At 48.6% G+C, this 18675-nt stretch overlaps 1 protein-coding gene across 2 annotated transcripts in view; it reads left to right on the top strand.

Annotated features, from left to right (window-relative positions):
* The window catches only part of EPHB2 (EPH receptor B2), a 135262-nt gene that overhangs the window by 97163 nt on the left and 19424 nt on the right, over positions 1-18675 (top strand). Inside the window, exons 6-12 of one of the 2 annotated variants that reach the window (XM_080564239.1) lie at positions 7599-7723; positions 12532-12694; positions 13366-13474; positions 13701-13765; positions 16069-16191; positions 16595-16842; positions 17865-18080. In XM_080564239.1, coding sequence (XP_080420365.1) covers positions 7599-7723; positions 12532-12694; positions 13366-13474; positions 13701-13765; positions 16069-16191; positions 16595-16842; positions 17865-18080 — 1049 coding nt within the window. Of the gene's footprint in view, positions 1-7598; positions 7724-12531; positions 12695-13365; positions 13475-13697; positions 13766-16068; positions 16192-16594; positions 16843-17864; positions 18081-18675 lie in introns of both variants that reach the window. The other variant, XM_080564238.1, reaches the window with a different exon arrangement.

Below are 18675 nucleotides of genomic sequence, written 5' to 3'. Positions count from 1 at the left end.
TTTACAGCAGCAATCTCCCAGTCTGCACAGCATGACTTCCTGTGGCTTTACAGCAGTACTGAGGCTCTGCAGGCTCTGAAGTGTGCTGATTTGCTGTGGACTTCACCTACTCTGTAGTTGGCTTTTTACACAGTGTCACATCACTGGGAGTCAGGCCTACTAAAAACCAGTGGCAACTAGGGGAAACCGTGGGCCCTCTCCGGAAGGAAACGGGAGACCAGGTCACCTGGGGTATGGAGGAGGCTGAGGTACTCGATGACTTTTTTGCCTCAGTCTTCACCGACAAGAGCTCCAGCCACATGGCCCAGGCCCCAGAAGGCAAAGGCAGGGACTGGAGGAATGATGAACTGCCCCGTGTAGGAGAAGATCAGGTTTGAGACCATCTCAGGAGCCTGAAGGTACACAAGTCCATGGGACCCGAGTAGATACATCTGCAGGTCCTGAGGGAACTGGTGGATGTAGCTGCTAAGCCACCGTCCATCGTATTTGAGAAGTCATGGCAGTCTGGTGAAGTTCCTACTGACTGGGAGAGGGGAAACAATTCCCATTTTAAAAAGGAAAAAAAGGAAGGCCTGGGAAACTACAGGCCAGTCAGTCTCACCTCTGTGCCTGGCAAGATGATGGAGCAAATCCTCCTGGAAACCATGTGAAGGCACATGGGAAATAAAGAGAAGATTGGTGACAGCCAGCATGGCTTCACTAAGGGCAGATCGTGCCTGACAAACCTGGTGGCCCTCTATGATGGGGAGACAGCACTGGTGGTAGGGGAAGAGCAACTGATATCATCTACCTGGACTTGTGCAAGGCATTTGGCACAGTCCCTCACGATATCCTATCCACCTGATCTGGTGGATGGTGTTGGAATTCGATGATCGTTAATGTCCTCCCAACCCAAACCATTCTATGATTCTTTGCTGTCTGTAGTTAAGAGGGACAATTAGTGGCTACTGAGATCAGTTTTGAGGTTTAGATTTGAAAAGGAGTTTAACAAAATATTGGAAAAGTTTCAGAAAAGAGTTATCAGATTGATAAGTAAGCAGATAAATCTGTGAAGCACTCAGCAAACTCTATCTACTTAGGTAATAGAAAAGAAGATGAAAAGAAAATGTTTTAATGATCTTTCAGTTCAATTTCATGGTGACAAAGCTAGCACAAGAAGAAAAGATCCAGCAGTTGGAAGCTGAAGTCCATAAATTTCAACCTGAAAATAAAATATGCATTTTAGAACATGGCAAGTAACAATGAGGAAAACCTCCCAAGAGGCACGGTGGACTTATCATTTTCAGCAACAAGCAAATGTCTCACCCTTCAGCCTTCACAGCTCCACTCTGCGAGGTGAGGAGGCACCTGGTTCCTCTGTGTCCCCAGTAAGGTCCCTTGAGCTTCAGCTATACACAAGTAAGGCACCTGAGCTGATAACGTAGGCTAGAAACACTGCCCTGGGAGGTACCCAGCACCATGATGCCAGGTTTCTTTCTCATTGGCAAACTTAGTCCACAGCACGTCTATGGTACAAAACACAGACAGAGGAGGAAAGGAGGCCTTTCCTTGCCCATTTCCCTTTTTCTAAGTTTGAGTGCTTATGCAGGATGTCTTTCAGACCCACCTTGACACTGGTGGGTCTAAGTCACAAAGACTAACCTTTGCATGTGCGTGAAGCATTGCCTTCTGTGCTATTGAAGCTGCTCCACTGCTTATGTAAATGTTAAATACTCAGTGGACTGAACAGCCTTGTGGCTCTGGTGCTTCTGTTGCCAAATCAAGTTATGACTTTATGTTTCCGCCCCAGCAGGCGTTTGACTTTTCTTTGAAGATGGTCAGTCAAGCAGGACATATGATCCCAATCTTTCCATGAAGGCTCCTGAAGTATGCCAGTGCAGTTGTCCTGATATGCTGTGCGGTGAGAGCTCTTTGCTTTGGGCTACAGTCCAGCCTGCTGGTGGCGAGGAATCCAGTTCAGATCCTCCATCCACACTTTGACTCCAGTCTCAGGTGTCTCCAGCCAGGAAGGTAGGAAGTGAGAGGGGCAGAGCACTGAGGGAAGGATGTCCCGGCTCCAAGAGACGCTTCACCATAGGACTGCAAGGGGCATTGCTCAAGGCAGGAGGAGCTCTGTGGTCCAGGCATGCTCTTGGAGCATTAGACTGGGGTGGCTGGTGAGGACACTGCTGGTTTAGCTGTCATTACAGTATTGGCAAAACTCAGTGGTTATACCTCTCCTTCGGGGAGGTTACAGGTACGTGGCTCTACTGTCAGGACCTGAGAGAGAAGTATGTCTTGAACCCTGTCCTTCTCATGTGTTTCCAGTTAGTGAACTCAGGCAGCTGCTTGCACTGTGTGTGGGCCATAAAAACAAACAAACAAACAAACAACAATAAAACACCACCAAAAAACACCTCTGTAGATTTATGCAGACTCTTTTACAGGCAGAGCTGCCCCTGAGCCAGGGAAGCCAGTTCATCCATATTATCCAGCCTATTGGATTAATTGCAAAAGCTCCAAGCCCCGGCCAAGATGAGGATCTGGCTGTGCTCGGTGTTGTGTGGCAGTACAGATGCTTAGGGTGAAGTCTGTAGAAGTATCCCTAACATTCCTCCATGCTTCTGCACCAGGGAGGTCATAACACGAGAGGTGTTTGCTGCCACCCCTCACGACGCACTGCAGGTTTTGTTACAGCAGGGGACAGGTCATCTGCCTTTTTACATCAGCGGATTTTCATTAAGCATATTTTACACTCCAGCAGCGGTTTTGGCACGGTTTATTTCTCCAGCCACAGGGCTCTGCTAAGAGGCATCCAAAGAATCTGAGGCCGTACCAGATAACGATGATGTAGAAAAGTGCCTTTCAGGGACTTGAATTATTCATTTTGCCTCACAGTGATGTGGGGTCCAAGGGTTTCAATCAAGCAAAGAAAGGTTCCCCCTGTGGAAATGCATCTGTTTATATTTTGGATTGTTGCTGTATGCATACACCTGGAGACACCTGCAGGACAAACCTGCCCCTGCTTACACGTCCAAAGTGATGGTGGCTCTGAGACCTGGGGTGCTCCAAATTTGATCTGCTTTATGTGTCACAGGGCAGGTCCCTTCTCCAGCATCCGCATGAAATCAAACCCCTCCCATGAGTAAGGGAGAACCTTACAATGGTTAAGGGAGTGTCTGGCACTGGGCAAAGCTTGCACCTGGAAGTGGTCACTGTGTTGTCACAAGGCAACAAAAGAGAAGTCACTGTTCATGGAATAAGGTGATGGATCCGTCAGTGCCAGGTTAAGTGCTGCCATTGAATCTTTGGCATTAGCAGCCCAGCTGTTCTCTGGGCAGTACTTTGGCACAAAGCAGGCTGAAAGAACAAAAACTTTTTTTCTTTTTGTCCTTCTCCTTTTTGCAGTTTGTTATATCTTTCCTTTGAAACACTCAGAATCCCAATGGAAGTAACCTCTGTGTAGCTTATTCAGAAACAACAGTTCAGGAAAGTCAGCTTAGATATTTTGAGTCTTTTGCTATCTTTGCTCAGCCTTATAAAAAAGATGGAGAGGGACTTTTTACTCAGTCAGATAATGACAGGACAAGGGGGAATGGTTTTAAACTAAAAGAGGGGAGATTTAGATTAGAGGTTAGGAGGAAATTCTTCACTCAGAGGGCGGTGAGGCACTGTCACAGGTTGCCCAGAGAGGTTGTGGATGCCCCATACCTGGGTTGCCCCATACCTGGAGGTGTTCAAGACGAAGCTGGATGAGGCCCTGGACAACCAGATCTAGTGGGTGGCATCCCTGCCAATGGCAGGGGGGTTGGAGCTGGGTGATCTTTGGGGTGCCCTCCAACCCAAGCTGTTCTGTGATTCTATGATACTCATCATGGAGCAGCCATTTGGACTAGAAACCTCCAGAGGTCACTCCTGACCTGATTATTTCTGTGATTTTATTATCGGACATTTTCCTGATGTCTCTGATAACAAGAACAGTTACTGAGAAGATGCGATGGTGGAGGTTCCTGCTTATCCTGAGATACCTTCACCCGAGGTGTAGGAAGAGAGCTGAAGTTGCTGTAGTCATTCATCTCACCTGCCTCCACCCTAAGATGTTGTGTATTTGCCTCATTAAGGCTTATTTCATGGCATCCTGCTGTTGGGTACAGTTTTTCTGGTCTTGGGTGTACTCCCATATATGCAGGAGGCCAGCACAGGGACTATACATTGCTGTTCCCAAAACAGAGCAGAGGTAAGTTTCAGGGGTGCTTTTGAGACTGTATTTAAGTTTTGATTCCCCATTTGCAGCACCATCTATCACAAGCTCCCGGAGCATTGTGTGAAGCATCTCAAGGTGTGACAGCATTTGTGGTGCCCTTTTAGAAGTGGCTTTAAATGTCTCTCAACTGGACTAGGCAAGCACTGAGCCCCACCATTTAACTCTGTGAGCCAGGCTAGGTGTCCTGGTTGCAGCTGGGACAGAGTTAATTGTCTTCCTAGTAGCTGGCGTAGATTTGGGATGAGAACAATGTTGATAACACGCTGATGTTTTAGTTGTTGCTGAGCAGTGCTTACTCTAAGTGAAAGACTTCTGGTTTCCCATACCACCCTGCCGGCGGGGATGCTGGGGGTGCACAAGGAGCTGGGAGGGAACACAGCCAGGACAGCTGACCCAAACTGGCCAAAGGGATGTCCCACACACCATCCGGCATCATGCTGAGCAATAAAACTGGGGGAAGTTGGCTGGGAGAGTGCTGCTGCTGCTCGCGGTCTGGCTGGGCGTTAATCAGCAGGTGGTGAGCAATTGCCTTGTGCATCATTTGTTTTGTATATTCTATTATTATTTTTTGTTATTATTATTATTATCCCATCATTTTCTGTCCTATTAAACTGTCTTTATCTCAACCCATTAGTTTAACATTTTTTCCTCCAGTTCTGTCCCCCATCCCACTACAGGGGGAGTGAGCAAACAGCGGTGTGATGCTGAGCTGCCTGCCGGGTTAAACCACAGCACTAGCACATGTTCACCAAGTACTCAGGCATCTGGGCCACGGGGGGGTCACAAGTGATCTACACACATGCTGCTCTAGCTGTTATCTTTTTTAGCGTCCTCAGCATTGCCTGGAGAAGCAGGAGCAGCCTTGCAAAAGCCATGCCCCTCCAGGTTGGCAGGTAATGCATGGAAGTAGAAGAGCATACCTTCTCCGGTTGCAAGGTCAACCGTTGAACCTGTGTCTGATTCCCGGGGCATGGTCACCTCCCAGTTTTGTGGTGGGACAGCTCTGGGTACACATGGCTTCTGTCCTGGGAAAGCGTGTACAACTGTGGGATCAGTCCGCAGACCACGTGCAGTTCAGATGTACGAGAGAGCCCACAGGCTGTGTACTCATCCCCATCAAAACCCAGTCTCTGCTGCAGGGCAATCCGTAGCTTGGTCACATCTTCTTTCCAAAGCCTTTCTCCACCAAGAGAAGTGCTTCCTTGGAGATTGCAGATATCCTCTGAAATCTGTGTTGATGTGAAAAACAAGTTCTGGCACCAGCTGACAGGCCCCAGAAACATTACCTGTGTTTTATCTGAGCACCAGCCTGAGAAACTAATCCCAGGAGTTTGTAAATTTGGGCCTTGAAGAAGGAGTGGGACTGGGGCAATAAGGAGGGAAGGAAGATGCACTGTATATCAGGAAGAAAGAGAAGGTGTAAGGTGATACAGAGAGTATCATCTCTGAGATGCATCACCAGAGACTGGTGAGCAATGAGTTTGTGTCTCAAAAGCCTAGGTTTGACCAGAAAAGGATTGAGGAATTGGAGTTTGGGAGGAGGTGATGCTTTGGCCTCGGCATCTGTTCTCTGCCCTCATTCAGTTTTAATAATTGCTGGACAAAACCAGAGATCACCAATACTTTGCTGAGGCTGACCCACCATTATACCTTTCTTCAAAACTGGGGCAACCAGGGCAGATGAAGGGAAGTGGTGCAGCAGCATGGTGGCAGATTTTGCTTTACCCACTCCTGCCCCCCTGTTCCCCTCGACAGACGCACTTTGATCAGACTGGTAGATGCAGTGTTCTAAATCCAGCGAACCAGCAGTGAAGTGGCAAAGGTGGTGGATCAGAAAAAATGGCTTTTGTTGGTGTTTTTTGAGAGGAGCATCTCAGCTGTAGTTTGGTATAGCAAAGTGCAAGAACTGGGCTGTAGCCACGCTGGTTGAGTCAGTGCAGTCCTACTATTGTTGTGAATGCACATCCTCAGCTGGCATGGTTTCAGTCACTGCTCATGATGCCAAGGAAAACCAGGCTGGAGGTGGGTGAGCTTTACTTTCTGCATCTCTCCTCCAAGCTGTTTCTCGGAGTGGGTGTCAAGTGGGTCGTTCTTCCGTGAAATATTGAAAGGTTTGGACCTGGTAAAAGCACTTCTGAGTGCAAGCCTCTCTGCACCCATTTGTAACAGGCCTGAAACGTGAGTGATGGGGAAGCTTTCTCACTACCACTTTCTAGTCCTCTCCCACCCCTGAGGCTTCCCCTCTGCCCTGAAGCTGCTGATGCATTGAGCCTGCTGTGTCAGGCTTGCCAGGGCTGACACTGTGCTGGAGTTATCACTCTCCAAGTCTGGGTTTGCTGCTTTTTGAGGTGTGGAGTAGCCTCCAGTCTAACATCAGCGGAGGCTGTGTTGGAAGTGCCACCAGCAGTCTGGGTGCAGGGTGGGCAAGGACGCTCAGCTCACCGGTATCAGCCACAGAAGAGGAGTCAGCACAAGCATCAGCGTGTGTCAGCTCCTTTAGCACAGGCAGAGAGCTGTAGGATGGTACCTGCAGTGCTGCGGCATCTCTGCAGTCAACACCCAAGCTAAACAGATCTGAAACAGTCCGGGCTGCTTGTTCACCTGCCCTGGTCCACAGCAAACAGGATCAGAATGGCTCAAATGTTCCAGCCATGTGTCAAGCCTCATGGGCAGCGCAGGGCAGTGCCAGGGGTGGACAGCTGGCTGGGTTGTCTGAGGAGCTGCTGGAAGGTCCCGTTGTACTTGGTGGGAAAAGTCTGTGGGTGTACTATTTCCAGGGCATTCTGACGAGGAAGAGAACTCACCATTGTCAGCATGTCAGGTCAGGTTTATGTTGCATGCTCAGGCTGCTGTGTGCACCTCCCTTGATTGGCATGTTCAACTTGCAGACCCAGCATACCGAAAAGGAGAGAAGCTGCTTGCTTCCTGCATCTGTCTGTGCCTTATAAACCTTCTCTGTGCAAATTTAAAAGTACAAAACCTCCTACTTCTCTGTGGCAAGCAGGGGGGATTGCATATTACTGGGCTTGTAGAACTTTTCCAGGGGAATAAGGCTCTGTTTGCTCCAAACCTAGGCTCGTTTTGCCTGGGAATGGTCTCTTTCCAGTTTTGCTGTTAGAGATGCTCCCCTAGATGGTTTCTAATTATGAACTCTTATTGATCAGTGGAAACCCTAACTGCTCCCTTTAAACAGCAGAATCCGGGATCTCCTGACACTTGGAGAGCCCTGCCACTGCTGGAAGAAAATTCAGTAGCTCCAAATGGCAATAACACGCCTGCCTGCATCCAATGAGGGGATACGGGTCGCGTCCACACCAGCATCTGACTGAGGTCTCTCTCTCTCTCTCTCTTCCAGCTCCTTCAGCTGTGTCTATCATGCACCAGGTGAGCCGCACTGTGGACAGCATTACCCTCTCATGGTCTCAGCCTGACCAACCCAATGGAGTCATCCTGGATTACGAGCTACAATATTATGAGAAGGTACTGCAGGACCTTGGCAGGGTTCAGCTGCAGGGTTTTGGGAGAGGAGGTGGCGCAAAGGGCATACGCTGGCTACTGCATTTGTCTAACCACTACTGAGGAGGTTATTTCTCTCGCTGCAGCTGGCCATGTGGGTGGCACTGGCTGTCAACCTTTTGGAGCCCAGTGTGGTTCCAGGTGACCCTGCCTGATGCTTAGGCACTGCATGTAAGGAACATATTGCACTACTGATGCGACTCGGGGGGAGGCTGATGTGTAGGGATCGCACAGCTGTGACTCTTCCGTCCCTGAGGAGCATGTCCCTTCCACCTCCTCCCTATGGAGGAGTGGTGTCCTGCGGGTCTGGAGCTGTGTGGCTGCTGAGGGACTTGAAGACCATGCTGATGTTGGTCCCAGGACCTGCCAAGCTCTGCATGGCTGGTGAACTTCATCTGTGATACCCAGGGGAGGTGGGGACTGGTAAGCAGGAGATTTCTCCTTCCAAGAGTCTGCCCCCTTACACAAGAGCTTATAAACTATATGTTAAAAATGAAAACTAACTAATTAAAAAGCTTTATGATTAAATGGAACTGATTTTTTTTTCCCAGCAGTTGCTGGAAGAAATGATTAATCCCCCCCACTGCCTGCCTGTGACCTATTTTCTCATCACCAAGAGCCAGAGGGAAAATGGGGAGGTGGGGGAGCTTCTTTGTAGGCTGTTAAATAGGTCCTGACCTATATTGCATAAATCACAGCCTTTTATTTGACCCTTGGAAATGATCCCAGAATATGTGGCAAGATGGATGAGAAAGTAACAAGACAGATCTGGAAAGCAAGAGGGGTCCTTTCCCTGGGGACACACAGAATGATCTCAAGGAGTTCTTTCTCCCAATCTTTCTCTTAATCTCATCCTCTTTCTTTCTCCCCCTTCCCCTTGGTTTTCTGGGGGAAGCTGTAAATAGAGGGAGTTTTTGACTAAAGGGGAAGCTGCTGTTCGTAGTCTCTCTTGGCAGCCAACCACAAGGTAATCATGTATAAGGTAATCCCCCCGTTGTCAGAGATTTGGACACAGTTTGTCCCTGATCACAAGGACAAGCAGCCCAAGCCACATTTGTGCAATGGTTTTCTTGGCACTCAATTCCTGGGAGGGTGCTGGCACTGGCGGAGAGGACAGCACCAGCTGCCCCAAGTACTGTTGCTGCAGCTCTCTCTGTCCTGGTATTTGAACATCTTGGTATAACTTTTTTTTTTTTTTGCCAGTGCTTTGGTTGAAGAAGAAAAGTGTGTCTTTATCTCCACAAAGTTGTATGTCATTCTCAGAAGGCATGTCCGTAAACTACTCTGTTAGCCTTTACTCTGAAGTCCCAGTTGCACACACAAGATTTGATCTGGTAGCGGTCAGCAGCAGCCAATGTATTCAAATGCTTCAGCTGATCACTGCTTTGGATGCAGGATATTTTACTGTGGATCAGTTCTGGATTCACTAACTCTCCTCCTCCTTTGCCATCCCATAGTGTCTTGAGTGTTGAAGAGGCAGCTTCATTAGAGCCACAACCTCTCTGCTAACACCCAGACTGCTGCTATCCATACAGACACTCATTTCTCACCCCAGAAGATTCTGGGAGCTGCGGGCCCCGTGGATCCATCCCCAGAGTGGCCAGCAGGGCCCTCCTACCACCTCTGAGCATCCTTCCTAATGGGGCTGAACTTCAGACGTGTTATTAGTTGGTATCCAGCTATGGGCTAGCTTTGTATGTGTGGCACTGTTTGCTTCAGGAACCACAGCAGATTGCTGCTGTTGACACGCACAGAGCAGCTGTCTGCCAGATTAAGCTGGTTGACATTTTTCTTTGCTTTTTTTTTTCTTGGCTGATAAAACATGACTTATTAGAAGCCACTTCTGCAAATCCTTTGGGCATTTCACAGACTATGTGTGTTTCAAGAAACTCTTTGTAGATCAGCCTTGGATTTCTGCTTAGATTTGGCTTAGAGGAAGGCAAATCAGATGAGGACTCAAGATCAAATCTATCAGGAAGTTAGAAGTATGTTATTTTGAATTAGGATTTCCAAACTCCAACTAAAATCAGCAGGAAAAGCCCTGGAAAAGCAAGGTAGGATAAACAGCAAAGGGCCATAGACTTTAAACTGCTTGGGATGCCCTGGACATGCCAGAGAAGCTCAGAAAGGTAAAAGAGCAGTGTCTGAAGTGAACAAGGTTGCTGAAGCAATGATGTCTGAGCAATATGCCAAAGGGAAAGAGTGGGTTTGATAAGAGATTTGGCAAGCCATTCGAAAGTTTTACCCAGCTAGGCTTCATGGAAGGTGCTAGGGAGGTTTGAGGAGAGTGATTATACTGGAGTTGCACTCACCCTGGTTCCAGCTGTGGGACTGTGGAGACATGTAAATGCTCTTTCCTTGCAAGAGGGGATTAAAAGAGAGCACAGGCATGAACACAGCTTCGTGAGACAGACAGATGTCATTTTCCTAGCCTATAAATCATCGTAAACGTACCTATGGCATTCAGTTTAAATTCCTCATGGATGAGGGTCTATGGGGATGAGGGTCCCTCGAACAGTTGGACAAATGATTTTAAAACAACCACGTTAATGCCATCCAAAGGCCTGGGAGGTTTCATCCAAGCCCTTGGGCACTAAAACTGTAAACACTTGCTGACCTGTTTCTCTCCTCGGCTCCCTGGGAAAAGGTCCAAGGGAGTGTTGAGGCCTGCTCAGGCAAACAAGACAGTAAGTTTTGTGTGAGAAAATCTTTTCTTGATCTTTTAATCTAAGTACCTGTACTGGAGCTTTTCATTGTCATTAGCCTAAGTACTAATCACCCCAATGATACCCAAGCACCTTCAGTGCCAGGCCTACATGGATAAAACTGTTTCTGAACACTGTAAATAGTGGAATCTCAGGCATTTGCAGAGCTGCTGTGCATTATGCTGCAGAGTGATATGCCATCAGCAGTTCCAAGCCTCCAAGTCTGACTGCACACTTGGAGAAATACATTCCTGCCAGACCACTCTCTTACCAGCTACCCACACCAGAACACTGCTGAATCAAAAACTTAATACAAGAAGAAATAAACTCCCTGAATGTTCTCTTTTGTCTGCTTTCCAGCTATAGTCTGCTCAAACCAAGGTCATGAGCATAATCTATCTTGCAAATGCCAGTGCACTTGCAATTCTACTCCAGCATGAGCCACGAGACTCTCCGATGAATGTGAAGAAGATACTGGTGCAGCAGACTGCTGTATGCAGCACCACAGAGAATGACTGTTCTTTGTGGGCCTCTAATGCTGCTTATACCCCAGCATCTGGCTGCAGAGCATCCTCTGGAACAGCTTGTGAGTGAGGGCACCAGATCCGTTCTCAGAAGTGGCTGAACGTGAAAACAAAGTCAACAGATGGGCAGCAGTGTGCAGAGAGGAAAAGAATGGAGATCAGCTGCCCTAAAGGCAAGCTCCGTCATTCAGTGGTGGCTGAGACAATCTCTAACTCATCCTGTGCTCCAGCAGCTGAGAGGGCTAAGACAAGAGCATGACACAGCCCCTTCCAGGCAAGGAGCATACAAAGCTGAGTGGCTCTACATTGACTTTTGCTTCATCAAAAACAAGGGCAGCCAAAGCAGTATGAGAGCAACAGAGTGCACAACTTGCACCACAGTGTGAGGAAATCTCACTTCAACACAAGAAGAGGACGGCTTGTGCCTGATTGCCTATTTAATACCTTCTGTCCTTCGGGAGTCCATTGCTGAAGACATTGGTGAGGAGGAACGGATGTGTTTCTCACCGTCCTTGCTGGGAGTCTCACTTTGATCTCATGGTAGCATGAAGAAATTCCTCCCTGCCACCCCAGTGGAGTTTCACAGCTGACAGAAGTCCCTCAATCACAGGACCCACTTGATGGGGTTGTGCAGACCCTGTCTGCGTGACTTCTTTGTCGGTCCCTGCCTACTTGCTCATGAGAAGTGAGGTTATCTCACCTCGCTGGCAAGTCTGTGCTGGGTGGGATTTCTTGGGCTTGCCAAGCCCTTTGCAGTGACTTGAAGTTAGTAGTTCTCAGTAACTCCCTTGCAAACTTGCCAGCGCAGATTTTGAGCTGTCAGCTACTGATCTGTTGCAACCAGTGATCCTGCTAAGGCAACCTGACCTGCCAGATTGGTGGTGTTACAGGAAAGGATAAGCACTTTCAACATAGCTACAGAAATGTCATTTAGAAATCAGTGCCTCCGTGTGTGTGTCCTTTTATGGGGGAATCACGCTCGCAGCTCGTCTTCAGTTCCTTAGGTTTGAATTCTTAACCATGGTTACTGGTGAAGCAGGCCTTGTGCGGAGGGGTGGTCGCAGTACTTCTTCTGAGAACCAAAACCCTTTGTTCAGGTGGGCTTTACCTCCGGCATATGCCAAGGAAGGTGGGGAAGATCAAATGGACAGGGTGCTGGGGCTGGGTCAGACACAGGACAGAGTGAGGAATGGTGCTAACAGAAAGTGGGTGCAGAAGAGGGGAGCAATTCTTATTCCCATTGAGCTCAAGACTTGGAGACCTGATGTTTGAGGCTAACACCTTCATCAGAGCATTTCCTGAGATGTGGCATTTAGCCAAGTGATGTCATTACTCACATTCCTTCTTCTGTAGTTCCCTGCTGGCAGACAGACTTGGAGAAATGAACATTTTGTTCAGGTCTGTGGTTTCCCCAGCCACTGAACCTGTGCAACCCATTCTGTCTCGTTCTGTGTTTCCTTCTAGAAATGCCATACCTGATTCTGGAGCAGGGTCCAGTGCCTGGGCTCTCTCTTCTGATGACATATGTGTATTTTCTTGGCAGGATCTTAGTGAGTTAAATTCAACAACTGTGAAGAGCCCCACCAACACTGTGACAGTGCAAAACCTCAAAGCTGGCACCATCTACGTCTTCCAAGTGCGGGCACGTACTGTGGCTGGGTATGGCCGGTATAGTGGCAAGATGTATTTCCAGACCATGACTGAAGGTAAGTCTTCAGCTGTCACTGCATAAACGTGAAATAAGGTCTACAGAGACTTGAACAAGATGGAGATACACGGGTAGTGGTGCTGGTCCCCTTCCTGGTAGTCCCATCAAGGGTGCATTGACAAGTCACATGCATTTATTCAATCTGGCAAGAACTGGTGAGGGTCATGAGTGCTTGGTGGTCCATGCAGGGAATCGTACAGTCTAGGCCAATTTCTGCCATGCTTTTCTGGCGTGAGGACCTGTCCATTCAGTTGCATTTAGAGGGAACAAAATTTATGACGTTCATCTGCAGAGATGTTTATGACAAATACAGCTTTGGATCTCTACTTGCCAAATTTGTGCAGCTAAATAAGACAAGTCAAGCCAGTTTTCTGGCCCTGAGGCCAAGTAGCAAGGCACAGCATGCTTCCATGGGACTGACTTTCCCACCCAAAAAGGATAGCTCCATCCTGCCTTCCTGCTGGGGAGCATCCCCGTCACAGCCAACTTGAGTCATGCTTGGGACAGGGCTAGCTAGCACAGAAAAAATCCATGCCGAGAAACATGTTAGCAATAGCCATGCAAATACAGGCCATTGCTCAGACCTAGGCTCTGGCCCCGATGAATATATTAGTGTCTACCCACCCTGTAACCAGTGCAGTAACGCATTCTTTCTTCCTTGCATGTCAGCTGAGTACCAGACCAGTGTCCAGGAGAAGCTGCCGCTCATCATCGGCTCCTCTGCAGCAGGACTGGTGTTTCTCATTGCTGTAGTCATCATCATTATTGTGTGCAATAGGTAGGTCAGTCTGAGTGCACTACCTGAGCTCGCATGAGCCTCAGGGCTGGGTAGCAAGAGGCCCGCTGTGCTGGGGCTGTGCGAGGGGACGGCAATTAGAGAGAAAGGGTGGCAGGGGTAGAAGTGGGGATGATGGAAACAGGAAGGGAAAAGATGCCCCCACAGCACATTTCTCAGCCTCGATCAATCTGTGCACGGTGCTTAGGAATCCCTTTCTTTCCAGAAGACGGGGCTTTGAACGTGCCGACTCCGAGTACACTGACAAGCTGCAGCACTATACCAGTGGCCACAGTACGTACCGTGGTCCCCCACCAGGCCTGGGGGTCCGCTCTCTCTTGGGTTTGTGTTCCTGTTCACTCATTCCTTGCGTTGTGCGGGAAGGGCTCAGGGTCTCTAGCCAGGCACGTGTGTGCATGTGAAGAAAAGAGGACCTCTGTGCTGGCCAGGGCTCCAACAAACACGGCCAGATCCTTTGATCTTTGCCCTAAGAAAGCTTCTGCCCTTGGGGTCTAACAAGGTGGGGCTTCTTCAGGAAGCCACTGGACAGATCTGGACTGCATTATGTGTCTTTGGCTTATGTCCGCTTGCCCTCCCTTCTTCTCCTCATCTCAGTATGCATCTGCTGAATACTGCCTCTGGTTCCCTATGCCCTTCCTAGCCATGTTCTGTAGCATGCTGTGTGCATCTCTGAACCAGCATATTGCATCCCCCAGAAGCAAAGCTCAGACTGGCATTCATAGCTTGGATCCCCACTTGCATCATCTAGATCTCCTCACCCGTTCCCTGCGGTCTAGGTCTCTGCCCTGCTTAGTAAAGTTCATGTTCTCCAGACCTGTGTGCTTTTGGGTGCTTACCATGAAGTGGGCACCCGTGCATGCTCTACAGACCCCTGCAACATCAAACACAAACCCTCCCGTGTGCCCCCGAAACCTCACACTCTTCTGCTGTGCAGCCCCTCCCAACACACCCTATCTTGCTGCTCAGATTCCTGAGCTTTTCCCAGTTTGTGGGCAGCAGAGAGGCCCCTTCCCCAGCTTGCCTACATGCTGTGGAGCACTGTCCTTCATGGTGCCTTTGCCATAGCCCATCCCAGTGCTTCCAGAATCCTAGTAGATATGATTCATCTATCTATATTTTTACATATATATATATATGTGCCATATTATGCATTGTATCTAACTATACAATAGGTATTTTTATATCTGTAATGTTATATATCTATATCTATAATAGATGCAATACAAAACATGCCCTTTCTTGCAGCCTGCCACTTCTGATATACCCATGCACTGCAAGACACTCCCTCACACCCAGCATTCCTGCTTTCAACCTCACTATGCAGCCTGCCTCACCCTCATTCTCCTTATCAACCCCTGGCTGCATGCCCTCTCCAATGTCTTTTTCCTCCCTCACTAGAGATCACTGAAATTCTGCTTTGTTCATATCTCTGTTATCATTTACATTATATTATACTTGCAGCTTCAGGATTTCTGTCCTTTTTATACCTTGTTCCTGTACAGACCCAGACCTTATTCAGAAAATGGTTTTGCATGTAGAAAATCAGTAATGTTTCTGCACAGGGCTCACTGGTGTTTCTGCATTTACCTTGGAAATATATTCCAAAAGGCAGGGTACTGAACTGCAACTCTGTGCCTGAACAGCAGTGCTCTGGCTGCATTGCTATAACTTACCAGTAAAAATGACAGTCTTCAAGAAAGATTATGTAAATGCAACTCTCAGTTGTTTGTCAGTCCTTGCTGCATGTGTAAACATACATTCACACTTTCTCCCAGGGTCTGGTGTGTAACATGACAGCTTCAGGCTGGGATGGCATTAATAGCTGTGCCTTCACAACTGTTGGAATAGGCTAGATGCCACCAGATGAACTGTTAACAGGCCTGGGGTGCATTTTAGCCATATCGTCATTCAAGACACCAATCCAAGGCATAGTCCCTCCTCAGATTCCCAGCAGTGACTGCTGCAGGAAGGCTACAGCTTATGGTTAGCAGATTGCCAAGGCACGGGGAGTCTGTAAGCCTTTATACTGCAGCAGCTCGCCTGAATGGGTCTGACCAGCATCCTACACGTGGACCTGGGAGCTGTGCCTCTGGTTCTGTGCTGGGCTCCTTATTTAGTGAGTTGTGGTCTCTTCTCTACAGGACTCCCAATCTGGGGGCTGGCCAGAGCCCAGCAAAGTGAGTATAGAAAGGCCAATAGTGCCAACTGTGGGCCCAATGTTTATTAGAAGCCAGGCCTGTGCAAACCTGGCTCTGCATGTTCTTTCTCAAACTTCTTTGCTGTGTCTGCTTCACACCCTTGATTGTGCAACTTCCTGAGGTTAAAAAAAAAAGACCCTCATCATCAACAGCATTTTGGTCCACCTCATGGACGTGCGTCTTTGTGCACAGAAGCACACACACGCATGCACGCACACACACAAACTTGCCCACACGTGCCTATCCATGCATTCATGTGCCTACAGTTGTGTGCACACAACCCCATGTACACAAACAAATAGGTTTCTCTTGTCCTTGATGCCAGCCGTTTGTCCATTTGTGCCTGTCTGTCTGACTCTCTCCCTCACCTTTACGCAGTGACTCCAGGGATGAAGATTTATATTGATCCATTTACCTACGAAGATCCCAATGAGGCTGTCAGGGAATTTGCAAAAGAAATCGATATCTCGTGTGTGAAAATTGAGCAAGTGATTGGGGCAGGTAGGTAAACTGTGAATGGCTGGCTGGCCCTCAGCTGCACAGTCTCCTTTGTGCTCTCAGACTTTGGTGAGGATTTAGCCTTACATTTAGTGGGAAAGCTACTCTAAGTAAGGTCTTATACTTAGCCCCAGCCTGCCTGGACTAGCACCACATGGCGGTCTCTGGAGGACACCCAGTGCTGGAGACAAGGAATTCCTGTGTGTGCACAGTGTCCACCACTCCTCACCAAAGGATGGGTTCACCTGAAGGAAGGAGGCCTTTGCTGTGGCGCGAGGGAGGAAATCCAAAGCAGTGGTCAGCTCAGGGGTGTGCCTCGCGGGGTCCCTCAGGAACGGGGTCCCTCAGGGAGGAAGGCAGAGGTCTGAAAGGCCAGCAAGCCCTACCTGTTTCTCTCTGTTCACAGGGGAGTTTGGTGAGGTGTGCAGTGGGCATCTCAAGCTTCCCGGCAAAAGAGAGATCTTCGTGGCCATCAAGACGCTGAAGTCCGGCTACACAGAGAAGCAGAGACGGGATTTTCTGAGCGAGGCCAGCATCATGGGGCAGTTTGACCACCCCAACGTCATCCACCTGGAGGGGGTAGTAACCAAGAGTTCACCAGTCATGATCATTACTGAGTTCATGGAGAATGGCTCACTGGACTCCTTCTTGAGGGTATGAGATTCCAGGAGCACGCAGGCCCGGAGAAGGGCCAGAGGAGGCCTGGAGTGGGGGGGTCCTTTCCCTGTGCCACTATAACTATGCCCAGCAACCCCTGGCACCGGGGCAGCTGCTGCATGCTGCAGAGGTCTGTGGTCTCAGGAGAAGAAGTGGCACAAGAGCTGTCACGTTACACGTGTTTGTTCACTTGTACTAGAGAAGTGCCACTCAGTTTCAGAGGGCTGTTACATAAAGGCACATACAAAGGCACGTGGAGCATGTTGGAGCCCGGTGGCCCTTCCGCAGGCAATCTAGCCTTTCAGACCCTTCTGTGCATCTTACACAGCATCGCCCTGAGGAAACAGCTGAGCTGTTTTGTGATTTGTGAGGGGTGAGGTGTACCCGAACAAAAATGCATGCCCAAAGGCCTTTGTAACCAGGCCACAAAACAAGAATTACTCCGATTATTAATAAAAATGCATATTGTTCCCAGGGTGTGAATGTGGGTGGATCAGGTTATGTGTTATACAGTATGACAAAATGCAGCACACTGGTAGATGTACGGCTGGGGACAACACATGCAGCTGTGCCTACGTGTATGCATGCCCACAGATACATTTACAAACTCTGCCTCTGTGGACATGGAGGTGAGTTCTGCCAGATCTTTTACACAGCAGGGCTTCAACTCCAGCTGCTTTGTCTAAATATTTACACGTTTGAGTCTGAAATGAATAAATCACTGTGTTGACTGGATGTTGAATTCACCTGATAGGAATAGATTGCCTCTTCTGAACCCTCCTGTGCAAGGTGTGGCAGAGATCAGACAACTGCCATTGGCAGTGATGCTTGTAGGACATGTGAGGGTGACTTCCAGCCCCCGTGAGCTCTTGACTCTCCACACTCTTACTCTGAGAAGGGACTTAACTGTGTTTGTGGTATAGCTGTGTCGTAATGTGGTGTAAACGAAGGCTACTGTCTGTTTTCCTGGCAGGCTGTGAATTGCTCCTCTCATGCAGACTCTTTTCTTTTCCCCTAAGCAAAACGACGGGCAGTTCACAGTGATCCAGCTGGTGGGCATGCTGCGGGGTATCGCAGCAGGCATGAAGTACCTGGCCGATATGAACTACGTGCACCGGGACCTGGCTGCCCGCAACATCCTGGTGAACAGCAACCTGGTCTGCAAGGTGTCTGACTTCGGCCTCTCCCGTTTTCTGGAGGATGACACTTCTGATCCCACCTACACCAGTGCACTGGTAAGGCTGCTTTTAGAGCGGGAGGGATGGGTGGGGAAGGAAAGAGTTAGGGAAAGAGAGGAAGGGGAGATCTCCTGCTGACATTGAGAAGACTTTTCTCAGGGTGCCAACAATAGGCATAACGTGCCAGATGGCAAAGATAAATTAAATTAACCAAGGAAGATTTTCTCTTGCCAGTTGTCATTCCAGTGGCTGTTGATGGGCCCTGTAGTCATGTCTATGGATAACTGAACCTTCTTCCAAACATGTCTGCAAACACATGCATGTCTCTGATAAAGTCTTTAGATGTGGATAATGAAATTTCCCATTCCAGTGTGGACCAGCTTGGGGTCCTGCAAGATGCCACCCTGACAGATTTGTTGCTAGGGCAGCAAGTCTCTTTATTTTTACCATTACTGTCCAACTGTGCTGTCCTGCTGTCTGGGAAGCCATGATCGTTTTTCATGTCATGTCATGGGCTCAGCCCCAGAAATGACAGACTGAAGTGTGAATGCTTGCTGGGCAAAGCCGAGCAGTATTAGACACTGATCTCACAGAAAATCTTTCAAAATTATAGGGAGAAATAATTTTAAAAACGGCTTCATGATCACATAAC

Source organism: Anser brachyrhynchus (assembly GCF_964034855.1).
Source record: "Anser brachyrhynchus genome assembly, chromosome: 21".
In the NCBI taxonomy this organism is placed as follows: domain Eukaryota; kingdom Metazoa; phylum Chordata; class Aves; order Anseriformes; family Anatidae; genus Anser; species Anser brachyrhynchus.
Note: the sequence above shows the minus strand (reverse complement) of the source record. Positions and strands in the feature narration are given on the sequence as shown.